The sequence below is a fragment of the Hippopotamus amphibius genome, chromosome 4 (assembly GCF_030028045.1).
Source record: "Hippopotamus amphibius kiboko isolate mHipAmp2 chromosome 4, mHipAmp2.hap2, whole genome shotgun sequence".
Taxonomy (NCBI): Eukaryota; Metazoa; Chordata; class Mammalia; order Artiodactyla; family Hippopotamidae; genus Hippopotamus; species Hippopotamus amphibius.
In genome coordinates this window covers 1,206,452-1,222,358 of record NC_080189.1, presented here as the reverse complement: position 1 = coordinate 1,222,358, position 15,907 = coordinate 1,206,452, and the positions used below count along the sequence as shown (strand labels likewise).

Here is a 15,907-nt window from a genome sequence, read left to right as displayed (position 1 = left end):
TGGGACACTCGCTGCCAGTCAGCCCCAAGCCAGAGCTCGGGGGTGTGGTGGCGTGATGCCAGGGCGATGACACGGGGGCCAGACCTGGAAGGGAAGGAGAGGTGGTCACCTGTCACATCTCCGCCTCCCTTCCCCGCGGGCTACTGGAGGGGCCCCGTGCACAGTTGTCCTGTGCTCGTGTGGTTGAGGAGCGTGCGGGAAGGTGCCCGTGGAGGCCAGGAACTGGCTGCTGGCCCCCTGCCAGGCAGGGGCTGGGTTCCAGTTGCTTCTGTGGTCCCGTAGGGGTCAGTCACCTTGTGTGTGGCTGGGGCGGCCGTGCGGCACGTCGTCTGTGCTTGTGGCTGCAGGCGCCCCTCGAGACCCGGCCGGAGGCTCTCACGCAGCCCGGTGAAGCGTCGGCGTTCTTCCGTTCCCGTAACGGGTGGGGTGTTTGCGTGGGGTGCGTGTTCTCGCAGGAGGCGTTCCATGACATAGGTGCCTAGAAGGAGCTGAATGATGGGGTGAGGAGGGTGTGTGTGAGTCACACGTTACCCTCCAGAAAGAGCACGTGCCTGCCAGCAATGGGTTCCTCACGGGCTTGCGGGTACTGTCCGTTAGCCATTGCTTTTAAAATTTTTAAACTTTTAAAAACTAATTTATTTAAAAATTTTTTTGTTTATCTGTTTATTTGTTGGCTGTATTGGGTCTTTGTTGCTGTGCACGAGCTTTCTCTAGTGGCAAGCGGGGGGCTACTTTTCATGGTGGTGCGCGGGCTTCTCATTGCGGTGGCTTCTCTTGTTGCGGAGAACAGGCTCTAGGCGTGTGGGCTTCATTAGTTGTGGTGCATGGGTTCAGTAGTTGTGGCGCACGGGCTTAGTTGCCCCGCGGCATGTGGGCTCTTCCTGGACCAGGGCTCGAACCCGTGTCCCGTGCATTGGCAGGGAGGATTCTTAACCACTGTGCCACCAGGGGAGTCCCAACAGTTTTTAAAATTCACATTTCTGGTTACTGGATGAGGGGGAGCCTGGTGGCTCTTGGTGAGTTTTGGGTGTCCCAGTTTTCTGCTGTTGTTCGCTGGTTTCACAGGCGCCCGTCACATCGTTGTTGACGAGCCCTTTGCCTGCTCTGATAAAAGTGCTTTTCCTTTTCTGTTGTCATGTGCTCGTCTGTGACACCCAACTTTCTCTCCCGTGTCTTGCCAGTGTTAATGTCTGCTAACCCTCGCCCAGCAGGCGGCGGCTGAAGGCTCCTGCGCTCTCTCGTCCTTCGGATCTTCGTCTCGGCCCGGGTCGCACTCTGTCACTGTGGTGTCCGCTGTGCAGTGTCCTGATGAAACAGCTGCCGGTTCCTTGGCACATAATCTGCTTAGTTTACATACATAACGGGGTTGTTAAAAATATGTATTTAACATGTAAATGTTGAGAAGAAACTAGAGTCACTCATCCTGAGGTTTTTATGTCGGTTAAACAGCGTTTTCAGAAAAGTCAGATTTCGTGAATATGTGGTCCCAGAAGAATTGGAACGTTCCTTCTCTTTGGTGATTTCTTTCTTTCAGCGGTTGGTTTCAGCAGCCCTCGGTCATCTCGGTGGAGGCGTGCTGCCGACGCACAGTCCAGTCCCTGCAGCCTGAGTGAGGACCGAGCAGGAAAGCAGGGCCGGCCCGTGTCCCACAAGCGGTGCTCGGGACCCTCGGGCCGCCCCGTTCGCATCAGGGGAGGGGGGTTGCTCTGTTACTCTGCCCTGACTGCGGGAGAAGGGGCCGCGGGGGCCGGGCTCCCACCCCTCTGCGGCCTCCCTGCGTGCGTGGGGCTCCGCAGCGCCTCGGGGCAGCCAGCGAGGGCAGGTGCTGGGACCTGACCCGCGGCCCCTACCTGAGAGCGGAGGGACCGGCCGGGGAGCGGCCGGGGCACCTGGGACAGAGCCAGCGCCGCCTGGCGGGGGTGGCGGGCGCCCCGACGGTGCCTTGTCTTCCTGGGTTTCCATCTGATGTTTGTCAACCCCCGGGGCTGCGTGGTGGTCAGACCCGCGTTCCGGGCGCTGTTGGCCAGCGCTGTGACGCCGTCCCTTTTCTCGCGTGAGGCGTGGGGGCCCCGTCCTCCCGAGCCGGCCCTGCTCGTCGCCCCGGGGTGCTGTGCCGCGTGCGCTTTCCCCGGAGACACGGGACACGGGACGTGCCTGGAGGCAGCCTTTGCTCAGGACCTGCCCCCCCCCCCCCCCCCCCCCCCCGCCCCTGCTGCCCTGGTGCCTCAGGGCAGGCTCACGGGCTGGTCCTCTGGCATGAGGCTGCGGGGCTGGTGGAGAGGCCACCCCACCGGGGCCTGGGGGCAGCTTTTGACCCTTCGTGTGGGTTCCGGGCATGACTTCACCTGGAGTTCAGAGGGGCTCGGACAGGAGAATTCCTGCTGTGTCCTCCTTGACCTCTACCCTCAGTCCGCGTTCCTCCCGTGTCTGCACCGCACCACTGCTGCCAGCACCACCACCCACCTCCCTGCCAGGGCCTGGGCCCCCTTCACGTGACCGCCTTCTCAGTCCGTGTCACGTGCCTCGGTCTGGCAGCAAGGGTCAGGTCGCTCCCCTCCTTAGACGCGCTTACGGGGCTCTTTAGACTTGGCCGCGTGCGGTGCTTTCTGTCCCCTGGCCCGTGGGTCACACCCGCCTCCCCCGGTCGCCCGGCCTGCCTCTGTGCCTCGCGTTCCTCCCCGTCCTGGGGACCCGGGAACCGCAGGCCTGCTCCTCCTCGCCTCCGCCCCCGCCTTTGTCTCTGCGCCCTCTGGCCGCTGACCCGTGTCGTGGTTTCTGTGTGTGTGTGTGTCCAGCGCTGAGCCCCGTGGGAACAGGCAGCATCCCGTGTGCCGGGCACATCCCAGGCCCTCAGTATTTGAATTTTCTTTTGGGCCAGGGATGCATTTTTGGATGTCTGAGTCAGTGCTATGCATCCTCTGAGCAAGGGTGGGGCTCACCCCCGCCCCCACCCCCTCCAAAAAAGAAAGGGAGAGAGCAGCCAGCACCCAGGTCTGCCGAGTTGTGCATATTTGGAAGAAAGGGATGCTGTTTTCCTATAAGGATGTTTGCTCTCATTTGCATGCTATCATCCAGATTCCTGCGCTGTGTTCGGACTCCATTTGGGGAAGACGCGAAGCATTTGGGGTGGTGGTGGTGCGCGTGGGACAGCTGCTGGGACATTCCTCTCATAGCTCCTCGGTGACCTCCGTGAGCTTTGGCGGGGGCAGTGCTGGCAGGTCGAGGTTTGTGGTGAAAGTCTGCCTAACTTGCCACAGGGCAAGATGCTTTCTAGTGTATGTTTCCTTTCCCAAGTGAAAAGGATGCGTGAACTCTAAGCCGTGTGAACTGTCGGTGATTCATACGCATTAGTAGTTGGTTTCTGCCGGCACAGGGAGAGGCCGGCAGAAATTATACCAAAACAGTAAGTTCTGTGAGGGTTATAGAATTGGATGTGCCTTGCTTATTTTTCTTCGAGTAGTGTGTTGTGCCTTTATACAGTCAGTTGTTGAAACGGTTAGTGGTGGATTGCCATAGAAGAGGAATGTTTTAGTAATCAACAGAATAGCATGGAAAGTTTGGAAAAGGCTGTAGAAAGAAGCCCAACATGTGGCTGGCTTTCAGAAAGAGTGACGTTGGGGTGTGGGGGAAGCGAGGGGCGTGGTGGTCACCACTTTTTGGTTTTAAGCCCTGGGATTTTAGGTTACACCGCGAGGCATCGTGGGGATTCTTGAGGACGTTTGTTGCGTTGCGGTGACAGGCTCGTTGGTAGCAGGTCTGCCGCAGAGGGGCTGCGGGTGGCCCGCAGGGGGGCCTTGTCTGCTCGCAAGGGGGGGCGCGTCCTCCTTTCCTTCACAGGTGCTGAACGGCGGCGTTGCCTCCCCTGAGGCAGCACCTCAAAGCCTCAGCTCGGTGCTGGCACTTTGCGTCCCGTGACCCTTGGCTGCAGGCAGCGTGCTTTTTCTGGAGGTGGTTTTTGTTCAGAGAAGAGCCAGTCCTGGGACGCCCACCCCCGTCGTCGGACCATCCACACCAGGGCCGGGGGCCGTCACAGGCGTGTGGGGTCCCGCGCGCTCTGCGGGACCCCGCTGGGGGGAGAGCTGCCCTCCGCTGCTCTGGCCGCGGGCCCCGAGAGCGGGCGCCGGCTGGCGCTGAGGTCGGCCACGGGGCATCCCATAGCCCAAGGCTGCTCATTTCAAGTGGAGGAGTTTTGACGCAGGTGTTTTCGGGCGTGGGGGCACCCGGGCTGTCGTGGAGGTTTCGGAGGGATCCTGTCTTTAGGGAAGAGCTTCTCGCCGAGGAGAGCCTCTGTGGGCCTCCTGGCAGCACCTGCCGTGCTGGATACCAGCCGGGAACCTCCTCTCTGCATCGGGAACCACAGGCTCAGGAGTTGCTTTGCCAGCGGGCCTGGGGGCGGCGACGCCTCCTCGTGCAGCTGGACTCACAGCCCAACCTCTGACACTGGGGCGGAGCTGGGCCAGGGCGTGTGTCCCTCCTTCCTGCCATCTGAAATCAGGACCCCAGGTGCTTAGCCAGGGCAGCTGAGCCTCAGAGGACGGGCCACCTCGTCCTTCTCTGCACCCAGGCTCCCCTTGCCCGCGGCCCGGCTGCCCTGTGGCGCCCTGAGGCTCCAGGCATCTCCGCTGCCTCAGGCGTGGCCGGAGAGGAGCTGGCTGTGTCCCGCAGCCCCGGGTGCTTTGCTGGGGGCTGGAGGGCAGCCCTGCCCGCACCTGCAGGGGTGGGAGGTCCTGGGGCTGCCCCTCCTCAAGGAGAGGCCTGGTGGTTCCCTGTCGCGAGTTGCCTGGCCCCGGCCCCTGGCCTCCCCGACACGGCCACTCTGGCGACAGGGTAGCAGCAGACGCCTGGCTTGGGGCTTCCTCGTCGTAGCACCGTTCTCACGGCCTCCCTCGGGCCCCGAGTCCTCCCACGAGACCCGGCGCGGCTCCGAGGGTCCGGGGGCTGCTTGCCCTCCACCGAGGTGCAGAGTGGGGAAGGGTGGGGTACCGGCAGCCCGCGGCCCCGTCTGCCCTGGAGGCAGAGCCACCTCTGCTCCGGACGGACCTGCCCTTGAACAGCCCCAAGGGGCGTCTCGGGGGCAGTGGTGCCGAGCTGGGACTTGGGGTGCACAGGACAGTCGCTGGGGACCCTGCACCGACCTCTGCCTCTGTGTCTTGCAGCGGTGAGGCCAGCCAGGCTGCAGCACACAGGGACCCGGGAGAGGCCGGCGTTGGGTCTGAGAGGGCAGCTGGGGCCAGGGTCAGGACGGGCTGGCCTGTGCACGGCTGCTGTCTCGTGCCTCCTGCTCAGACGCCACGGCGGGCAGTGAGCAGCACGGCCTGCTTCACTCAGACCCCGTCCCCGTGCGGGCGCAGCCCGGGGCCGCCAGCGCGCGGGGAGGGCGGGGCGGGGGGGGGGAGCGTGAGAACCCCTGAAGCGATGGGAGTGACCGGTGGTCGCCGTGCTCACACCAGCAGCAGCTCTTCTCCGACACGTGGGCCTGTGTCCACCACCGCTGGTTGTGCTCTCAGGATGGTGGCCTTCTGCACAGCTCTGTCAGCGCCTGGTGTCATCCTGCGTGTCACACCGTTGGTTCAAAACGAGCGCTTGAATGCACACAGGTTGAGGGATTCCTCCCGGAAAGTACCTGGCGGGAACACTCGCTCTCTCCCCAGATCCTTTGCCTGGTGTTTGAGACGCGACAGTTTCCTGGGGAACCTTGTGGGGTCAGTGATGTGATCATCCTGCTCTGGACCCCTGGCCTCCGGAGGGGCGGGGGGTACACAGAGGTTGGCCGTGTCCCCAGGGCCGGCCTGTGGGACAGCTTCTCGGGCTCACCTCGGAGGCCAAGCCCAAGAGCCCGGCTCTCACCACGGCCTCCCCGTCCGTCCCTGGACGGTCCCTGGTGCAGAGACCAGGCGGCCGGGCCTGCCGGGAGGGGGCTGCACGGAGGCGGGGCCGGGAGTGGGAGAGTGCTAGGATCTGCCCGGGAGGAGGGCCAGAGGGCTGCACGGGTCAGCCCGGGCCCTTGGCCAGAGCCGGCTGTGGGGAGGAGGGTCTACACCCGGGCACGCGCGTGTGTCATCCCTGGGCTGCTGCAGCCCTGAAGGCACACCCGGCCTCGGTCGGAGGTCAGACCGCCTTCTGGACGCCCGGTGGACCCCAGACCCGAGTGTCCCTGCCCTCACCACGCGGGTCCTGGTCTTCGGGGCGGTCGCCAGGCCTCAACCTGGAGTGTGTTCTGTGCCGCGTGCTGGGACCTGTTCTCAGAACCTCAGGCGTGACGTCTCAGGGACCGTTCCACCCTCTAAGCAGGCAGCAGGTGCAGGGTGTGCACAGCGGCCCCGCGTTGGGCTGGGGACGGGGCAGCGCGTGCGTCCGGGCCCAGGGAGATAGCCCAGCTCGGGGGGCGCGCTGAGCGGCCGTGGGTCCTGTGGTGGCCCCCGCCTGTGTGCTGGCATCACTGGAGACTATCCCAGAGCAGCGCAGGCTGCCGGGCCCTGTGCGCCGCACGTGGTGGGCCCCCTCCCCGTGCCTGCCGTGGCAGGTAAGTCTCGTCCGTGGCCGCGGCCACGCGGTCGTGCAGAGGGGGTTCCCTGAGTGGGACGGGGGAAGAAGCACCATCTCTTTCCTGAACAGCGCTCAGGGACCCAGCAGGCCTGAGGGGACCTGAGGTGAGTGACACAGTGGCAGGTCAGTCCCCGGGACGCCCGGGCACCCTGGGGACACCCGCCCATGCCACGTGCAAGGCTGTCGTGGTCATGCAGCTGCTGAGAGTGGACACACTGATGTGTGCTGTCCAGCACCTGGGATGTGCAGGCTGCACCTGTTGGCGAGGTGTCATCCTTAAAATCACTTCCAAGTCACCGGAGTGGTGGTGCCTTGCAGGTGGGGGAGGGGACCGCGGCGCTCCCGGGCGGCCCGCGGCCCAGCCTCTTCCTTCCCAGGTTGAGGGAAGTGGAGCGGGTGCCTGGGGGTCGCTGGGCGCCGAGCTCCCCAGCCGCAGGGGCCAGGGGCCTGCAGACGCTGCGGCCGTGGCGGGCTGCCCACCGTCCCCCACGGGCCACGTCCAGTGCGGATTTGGGGGTCAAGTTGCTGTGACGGTGGTTTATGAGCCGCGTGGGGCCCGCTCCCTTGGGAGGGCTTTGTGTGTTTGGGGGTCAGATCCCGCAGACCCCCAGGGGTGAGACGGCCCCTGCGTGCTCCCTGCCCCGGGCTCATCCGCGCACACACTGTCCTCCTGCACACGCGCGTGTTCCGGGAGCGCTCTGTTCACGTGTGCAGGCTGTGTCCACTCGGTGCCTGACGGCCTCCCCCAGCGGGCACAGTGGAAGAGAGGCGGCCCTGTTCTTGGGGCGGGAGCGGGCGTGACGGCCGCCCGGGGCCTGCGTCCTCAGCTCACCCGTCGGGTTGAGTCTGAGCAGCTGCTGTGGGGGTGGCCAGGGTCCTCGGGGCTGCTGGGGTGGGGCATCTGACGTGACGGTGGCCAAGGCCACGTGTGCTGACCACCAGGCGCTCCTTCCCTGCTGCAACGCCCGCGTGGTGAGACGGCTCCCCCACAAACGGTGTGCGTGTCTCTTGCTGGAGAGCGGGGACGTGTGGGCCGGGCTGTGCTGGGCAGAGCCTTTCCAGGGCACAGCCCCTCCCGGGGAGCGTGAGACTGAATTTAGGGAGCCCGGGTCGTGGGCTGCCCCAGGTCTCAGCGCTTATTGGGAATGAATTTCTCTGTGATGTGGAGGTGTGGTGTGCGGGTCGGGGCCAGTGCTTGGGCTCCGGCGTCTGGAGGAGACCGAGGGGAGCCCTGTGCCTCCTCCCAGCACTCGGCCTGGTGTGCGGGGACCCTTGAATGGTGCAGAAATGATTGTAACCGTGAAACCCCCTGAAAGAGGTCTTTTTTTTTTTTTAAATAAAAGTTATTTATTGATTGATTTATTGGCTGTGTTGGGTCTTCGTTGCTGCACATGGGTGTTCTCTAGTTGCGGTGAGCAGGGGCTACTCTTTGTTGCGGTGGGCGGGCTCTAGGCACGTGGGCTTCAGTAGCTGCGGCACACGGGCTCGATAGTTGTGGCTCGCGGGCTCTAGAGCACAGGCTCGGTAGTTGTGGCGCACGGGCTTAGTTGCTCCGTGGCATGTGGGATCTTCCTGGGCCAGGGATCCAACCCGTGTCCCCTGCATTGGCAGGCGGGTTCTTAACCACTGCGCCACCAGGGAAGTCCCCAGAGCAGGTCTTTGAATACACATTTCATTCCGGGAGCATCTCTGTTCACATCCTCCACATTGGCTGGGGGCCAGCAGGACTGGAGGGAGGGTCCGCCAGGGGTAGAACCCTGGGCTGTGCCCTCGTGTGGGTGAGCGCCTCCGCTCACACTGGCCGTCGCGCGCTTGGCGCTCAGCGGCCTGCGCCCTGGACATCCCTCCAGGGAGCAGGGTTGTTGAGGCACAGGAGGGCTGCCACCTGGCATCGCTGTTCCCTCAGGTGGGTCCTCTTGCGTGTTGTTACTGGACTTGACCCTAAGCTGACCCTGACCCTGACCCTGAGCCTGGCCCTGACATACCGTCCGCGTGACGGAGTGAGATTTGAGGCCGTTTGGTGGCTGTTATCATTTGTCTTCTTTATCGCTCGTCCCCACCTAACGTGCAAAACTTCTTTCCGTTTTTCAAAGACCACTGAGAACGCAGCCGTGAGAGTGATGAGGAATGCGCGTGGCTGTGTGACAGGTGTGACAGGTGACCGTGCGGGCAGGTCCTCGGCTCAGCTCCGGCCGTGCTCTGGCACGCGCTGGCGGGGTGGCCGCCCCGCCATCCCAGCAGCTCCTGGAATTACAGCTGCCCATCGGCCGGGCCCCCGCCGTCGCCTCCCGGTCGATACCCTTGTGCAGATTCTGATGGTGCGTCTGTGGCAGGGGGCCCCACCCTCAGCCCCGGGAGGGACGCTGTGGTTCCAGGATGCGTGGGGTTGGGGGGCTGCTGCCGTCGCGTCACCCTGTTCCTCTCTCCTCTCGGAAGATGCAGCTCAGACCCCACTAGACGAGGGTGACAGGCGATGAAGGCCTCCTCCTTCTGCTCCAGGAACACGGAGGACCCGCGAGCCCTTCCGCCACGCGGCTCACGCTCGTCTCCATCCTGTGCTTTCAGGTGTGGCCGACGAGGACGCCTTGGCGGAGGAGTGCCGGCGACGAGGCCAGGACGCGCTGCCCGCCCAGCCTGCCAGCACCAGTGCCCGCGCGCTGAGGTCGCACCGGCCAGCCTCCCTGCCCAGACACGCACCCCACCCCATGGGTGAGGACGAGGACGAGCCAGGCCGCCACCGGGCCGGCGGCAGCTGGGAGCCTCCGGCTGCGTTCTCCGCAGGTGTGCAAGAGGGGTCCGCGCCCCGCGGGGCCGCCTCCCGGGGCCCGCGAGGACAGAGGTGGAGCCTGTGCTGCTGCGTCCTGGCCTGACGGGCGGGCGGAGCCCACATTAAAGCGGGTGCCAGTCTCCAGCACAGCATGTGGTGTGTTGTCTTGGGCAGAAGCTGACGGGTGCTGCTTCTACCTGAAGAGCCCCTTGGTGTAACTTTCAACTTCCCGCTGGGGGTCTGGTCCTGCAGAAGGACGCCCGCCTGGCCTCTCCGTGGGGGCCCTACGCCTCAGCCCTGCTCCCTGAGTTACAGGCACAAGCTCACAGCCGCCCCCAGCGTCCCGTGGTCGGGTGGACGGGGGCTGACCCGGCCTCCTCCCAGGGAGGGTCTGCCGCCTCCAGGCCCCAGCTCTGCCCTCTTCCAGCTTCTTCCCCCGTAACTGCTTAGAGAGCTCTTGGAACCACAGTCCCCGTGGAAGGTTCTGTGTTGGCTCTGACGGCGTGCGGCGCGTGCAGGCTGGACCCTGGCTGCGTAAAGGCTGATGTGAATCTGGTCCGAGTTACCCGTCGGCCTGAAGCGGTCGTGTCCATCTCGGCTCTCAGCCCTCACGCCGCCAGTGACCGCAGCGGGTGCCATGGTGGGGGAGGAGCTGCGTCCTTGGTCCCGTGTCAGGGTGACGTCTCCGTGTACGTTGCGAGGTTAATTCCGTGAACCCAGGGCAAGACAGCACCGTCTGTGCGGGGAATGGAAAGGCTGAGGTCTGTCCCTCTCTTCTCCCAGAACTTGCTGTGGGGACCTCCGTCCCTTCAAGCCCCTTCTGGGCCTCCTCGCGGGGAGCAGGGTGTGTGCTGGGGTGCTGAGGAGGACACCTGGAGGTGGGTGTCCTGGGCGCCGAGCCAGGGCGCAGAGCCCGCAGGACTGCGTGGACCAGGCACGGGCTGGCAGGGAGCAGTGCCAGCAAGGCGGGTGGCCGTCCGGGAACGTTAGCCCTTTCCTGGGCAATTGCGTGCAAAGTAGAGGCGATTGGAAGGGCTGTGAGAATTCAGAAAACACTTGTTCGGTCTCGAGTGGGCGTGTGGACGTCTTCCCGGGCGGCACTGTGCCCTCCAGCGCGCAGGCTGCACTTGGCGAGGGCAGGGTTGTAGATTCCGTTCCCTGAACAGAGGCCGTGTGAACAGGGACTTAACCGGCCGTCCCTTGGGTGGGGAGGATGGTGTACACCTGGGTGTCTGGGCTGGGTGGGAACATCCCGGTTCCCGAGAGGGAGGCGTGCGGGCTCATGCTGTCCGCGCTGCCCTGCGCACCTCTCGCCGCGCCCTGTGAGGCCTGTGCCACCTCCAGGCACCAGAGGCCCGGCCTGCGGGCGGCAGGAGGGCGGCCGCTGCTGGCGGTGCTTCAGGGAGACGTTCTGCAATCTTGTGCTTTGTCACTTTTTACTGTCAGGTCCCTCCCAGGTGTTTTCAGGCGGGGACGCTGTGGACTCGCGCCCTGCACACGCGACACGTGCCGGCCTCGCGTTGTTGCCGGGCCCGGCCCCCGGTCCCCTGCCCCCCGTCCCCTGCCCTTGTCCCCGTCCCCTGCCCCCTGCCCCCTGACCCGTGCCCCCGGCCCCCTGCCCTTGTCCCCTGCCCCCTGCCCCGGACTGCGGCCAGAGCTCGGCCCGGCGGGGGCGGGGCGCTGCTGAGTCCACCTCTGTTTTTTTGTCGTCTGTTTCCTTCTTTTAAATCAAGGTATGAGGCCTTCAAGACAGTGTCAGAGTGAAATCCGCAGAGAATTACCGATGTGACTTTTACCTGACTGTAGGGAGCGCGTTTGACTTCTTATCGAGAGATGACAGGGTTGCCCCGAAGGTAGATTCCAGAAACGGGGACCGTGAGAAAGGTCTCTGGGGTGACAGGGCAAAGCTAGGTGCCCAGCGGGTCGGCGCCTGCAGGCGGCAGAGCGACGGGCACCCGCCGGGCCCCGCCGCCACAGCTGCCCCGCGGCGGGCGCCTCCTGCGCGGCCCGGAGGGTCCCGGGGTGCCTTCTCGCCAGGCGGCCACGTCTCGGGCCGTCTTCTTAGGGGCGTGTGGGGAGGAGCCGGCGTCCCCGGGACCAGCGGCCGAGGCGCGCCCGGGGGCTCGGGGCGAGTCCCGACTCAGGGGGAGCTGCCGCGCGCCCCGCTCTGCGTCCTCAGGAGGCGGCGTGCGTGCTGCCGCGGGGCTCTCCCGCCTCGAGGGCGCGGCCCCGCGGTGGAGGGTCGGGCTTCGGCCGAGGGCGCCTCGGCGGGTGTGAGGGGGGCGGGGGGGCTCGGCGCGCGGCCCGGCGGCCCCGCTCGCGGGCCTTCCCCGGGTCGCTCCCCCGCCGGCGCGCGGCCCCCGCCCGGCTTACCCCGGGGCACGCGTCACACGCCTCTCGCAGCCCGTGGATCGGACGGCGGGGCGTGGAGGAGGGCTCCGTGCTTCCCGTCGACGGGTGCCACGCGCACGGGAGGCCCGCCAGGAGCGCGCGGCTGCTGGAGAGGAGCTCCTCCGCGCCAGGGGAGGCCGCGGGTGAGAGTGCCGTGCGGCCCTGCACGCCGCAGCTCTGCCCTGTGCGCGGGGCCGGGGTTTCCCGCCGGGGCCGGGGTGGGGCCGCGCCTGCGTGGCCGACAGCCCGCCTCTCTGCCGGCCTCCGGCCCGCGGTGCGGGGGCTGAGCCCGCTGGGCAGGCCGGGCCGTCCCCGCCGCCCTCCCGAGGGCCTCGCGCCCCTGCGCGCAGATGCCGCCGGCGCGGGCGAGGCTGGTGGGGCGGGCGGGCCCCTGCAGCCGCGTGCTGCCGGAGGCCCGTGTGTGTCCCCAGCTCCCCCCGCAGACGGGCGCTGCGGTCAGCGCCCGGCTGGCGGCTGGCGGCCCTCTACCCGACCCCGGGACCCGGCCCCCCGGGCGGCAGTTCTGTGAGAAGGGGCCTCCCGGTGGGCCCGCGTGCGGTGAGGAGCCTGTGCCTGGGTGCCGTCTGCAGGTCGTGCTCTGAGCCGGCGCCTGCCTGGTGATTCAGAATCGCGAGGCTGCTCTCAGGGGATCGTCTCAGCGGGCTCAGGGGCCCCCCGTGCGTCAGGTCACAGGCCCGCCGTGAGCCTGGCCTGGTTCCCAGCAGGCCACGCGGGAGGAGCTCTCGTTGCTCAGGTCCAACATCCGGCTCCTCCACCACGCCTGTGTGGACGCGTGCCGCGCGGGGCCCTGAGCCGGTTCTGCAGAAGTGACCCCGCGCTCTTCTGGCTCTTTAGACAGAGTCTCAGGAGGGTGGGCCGCTCCCACCCGCCTCTTTCCCCCTGGCTTCGGGCGAGCACGCGGCACAGGGCAAGAGGTCGGCGTGGGGGCCTTAGGTGAGCCCCGGACCCCGTAACACGTGGGCTTCTCCCTGCAGAGGGGGCCCCGGGGGGGCCCGTCCCCTGAGGCAGAGCCCGCCCGCCCCGGCTCCAGGTGCCCCGGGACCGGGTCGTGGGGACAGACGGGCGGGCGGCTGCCGGCGGGTGGAGGGTGAGCCCACGGCCTCTGCGGGGCTGGGATGCTCTTCGGATCGTGTTAGAGGTTTTCATGGTGAAGTGTTACATGAGGTCCTGCTTTCGTTGAGCTTCAGATACGGAGCAGGTAGGAGTGAGGACACGTACCTTGATCGTGGGGCTTGTGTTTTTAACCGGGGTGGGGGGATGTTTAGAGCTTCGTGGGGCCACCGCTGCTCCTCTGCAGTGTTTCACACGCCTGTTTTCTTAGGATTCAAAGAAGGTGGCAAGAGGAAGAAGCAGAAGCAGAGAGAGGAGTCGAAGAAGAAGAAGTCGACCAAGGGGCACCCCTAGATGGGACGCGGCGGAGCAGCGGGCGCCCGGCCGCGGGGCCGCACACACGCCTTAGGGGCGCACCTGCTTCTCCACCCTCCCGAGACCTCACCTGCCCGGCGCTGGGGACGCTGCGGGCGCATCCGTCAGGGCCTGGGTGGGGGTGGTGGCGGGAACGCGGAGCCATCCCTGCGTCTCCGGCGGTGCGCCCGCGCGTGCCCCCCGGTGGCCCAGGCCCCCCCCGCGCCCCCAGCCTGCACGCACGGAGACGCCGGCAGCTTCAGCCGCGCGACGGGCCCTGCGGCGCGCCCACGCCCGCAACACGACTTCCTCTCCTCCTGCCGCTGCGTGTGTGAACCTAGACTCTTAGGCACAGCGTGACGTGAGGGGGACGCCTGGCCCCGGGCGACCTCTGCTTCAGTTTCAGGGAGCCAGACCTTCACGATGACCCTGCTGCCGAGGTGTGGCGTCCCCCTCGCGTGTGTGGTTTTAATTCTGACCCTCTCCGAGTAGTCCACATCCAGCTTCACGTAGCCCGCCTTTTCTTGGACCCATAGTTGTTTAGGCAGCGACACAGGACTCTGCAAAATCCTGTTCCGTGACAGCACCTCCAGCTCCTGGTGTGCGGTCCGGCTGGGGACACACACGCTCCTCCCACACACAGCCCATCAGGCACTAGCTCATCGGGTACTGAGCACGTGCACTGTGCACTGAGCTCCTTCCGGAGAATCGCTTCCCTTGGGCGGGGGTCTCCCAGCGTCCCGCAGGCCTCCTCGCCCCACTCCCTGCCCGCTGTCAGGGCCCCTCCTCTCACGCCCGCACCTCCCGTGTCTCCCTTTGCCCCCGGGTACCGAGGGCACTGTGAAAAGCTTCGACGGGGTTTTCAAATGCCAGCAGCTTCCACCCCGCAGCGTGGGGAGCCGGGTGCTGGGGGCACAGCCCTCGTGGGTGCGCCACGGTCTTGGGCTCCAGGCGCGAGTGTGATGCGTGTGGTGTCCGGGTGACTGCAGTTCGCTCCGTGTACTTGGCTGTGGTGGGAGGGGGTGTGGACTCTTGAGCGAGGAGCAGATGGGTGTTTGATGCTTCGTGTGGAAAGTGTAACCATGAAAGCGTAACAGATTTCAAGTGCTGCCCACACAAATAAACTCTAAGCGTTACTGACTGACACGTGCCATCGTTCATGCACATCAGTTGTTGGTAATTAAAAAGAATTCTCTGTCATTTCAGTAATGAGAAATCAAGTGATATTTTGGGGGTAGCAGTCTGGATTCTGAGATGCATTACTGTAGGGTGGAGATTTTAAAGATGACGTCCCCACCGAAGGCATGACGTGAAACCAGCGGCCCTGCTGACGCCGTGGGCAGCCCGGAGACGGGCGGGGCCTCCCTCCGGACTCCGTCCTGGCCGAGGACGTGGTCGTGTCCAGGGGCCACGAGGGGAGGGTCTCTTCTAGGAGCTGGAGCCTCTCCCGCGAGGACCCCCACGTGTGGCTCTGCCTGTGGCTCAGCTCAGAGCTTCCCCGCTACGGGGGCCAGGGAGAGGGCCCAGCGTGAGGGCGGTTCGCACCCTCGAGGCCTGTCACCCGGGGCAGCACACTGTCCGTGTGAGAGGTCTGCGCCCCGGGGGTCCTCAAGCTGCTGGCCCCTGCGTCCATCTTCACACGACACTGTCGTTCCGGTGGCTTCTGAGTGCACGCCGCTGTGCCCCTTCCTGTGGCCAGGCCCACAGGCGGGTCCGCTTCACGGGGGAGGGGAGGGGGCAGAACCGAACGAGCCCGTGGGTGGGAGCCTGCGCTGGAGAGGGCCGGAGCCCCTCCACTGTGCCTGCCGCGAGGGCCCGGGTGCCACCTGGAGGTATTCCGGGCTGCAGAGGAGGAAGGGGATCAGGAGGGACCGGAGGGGTCGGGGCCCAGCCTCCAACGGAGCAAACCCCAGGAGGCCGTCCGGGGCCAGAGCCGCCCTCCCCCCGTGTTAGGAGGGTTAAGAGCTGCACACCTCCCGGAAACACGCGCGGAGACAGAGACGTGCCTCTTGCAGGGCGTCACCTTCTCAGGGCATGGCGCTAGCAGCTCGTGGGTCCTGTGTGTCCCCAGGCAAAGGGACCGTGTTGAACCAGGAAAATGAGGGGGCACCACCCACGAGGACACGCTTCCAAACTGTTGTTTGGAGCCTTAGAAAAGTGGGACCATGTAACAGTAATCACGCCTGATTTTTTTCTTTCACCTTTGCCAAAATGAGGCTTTATTTTGAAGGCCGTTTGACAGAGGGGAGACCTAGGATTCACCGGGCTCAGAATCCAGGACACATCTCTGCCCTCGCCGGTGGTCCTGGTCACCCCTGGTTGCTTCTGGGGAGTTTCTGTGCCAAGTCGGGGCAGAGACCCTGCCCCCGGTGCCGAGCAGCTGGGCAGCTCCGAGCACAGGAGTTCCCGGGGGGCCGCGGCCCACCCGGGCGCAAGAGACAGTGCGCCTCTCGGCCAGGAGAGCAGGCAGCTCCACTGCGCAGAGGAGGCGCGGCCCCAGGGCGCGGGGGCCGAGGGTTGGGAAGGGCCCGGTGGGGTAGCCCCGCAGATGGTCCTGGCTCCAGGCGCCCGGGAGGGCGGGTGGCGGCCCATGGCGGGCCCTTCCCCCACTTGGCGTGTGGAGACCAGACTGGGTTCTGGAGAGCTGGGTGTGTTTGTTACACCCGAGGTCAGTCTGCCCGGCCCTCCTCCCTGAAGAGCCTCTGGGCCTCCGCGGAGCCCGCTGTGTGCGCCTGGCCTGGGACCTGGGCACAGACTGCTGGGATCGCAGGCCGTCCA

At 65.9% G+C, this 15,907-nt stretch overlaps 1 protein-coding gene across 6 annotated transcripts in view; it reads left to right on the top strand.

Annotated features, from left to right (window-relative positions):
• DNAJB6 (DnaJ heat shock protein family (Hsp40) member B6) overlaps positions 1-14,273 on the top strand; it is a 58,524-nt gene extending 44,251 nt beyond the window's left edge. For 5 of the 6 annotated variants that reach the window (XM_057731008.1, XM_057731009.1, XM_057731010.1 and 2 more), the window contains one exon: positions 9,112-9,416. In XM_057731008.1, the coding sequence (XP_057586991.1) occupies positions 9,112-9,416 (305 nt within the window). Of the gene's footprint in view, positions 1-9,111; positions 9,417-13,046 lie in introns of those variants that run through there. The other variant, XM_057731013.1, reaches the window with a different exon arrangement.
• The last annotated feature ends 1,634 nt before the right edge of the window (positions 14,274-15,907 follow it).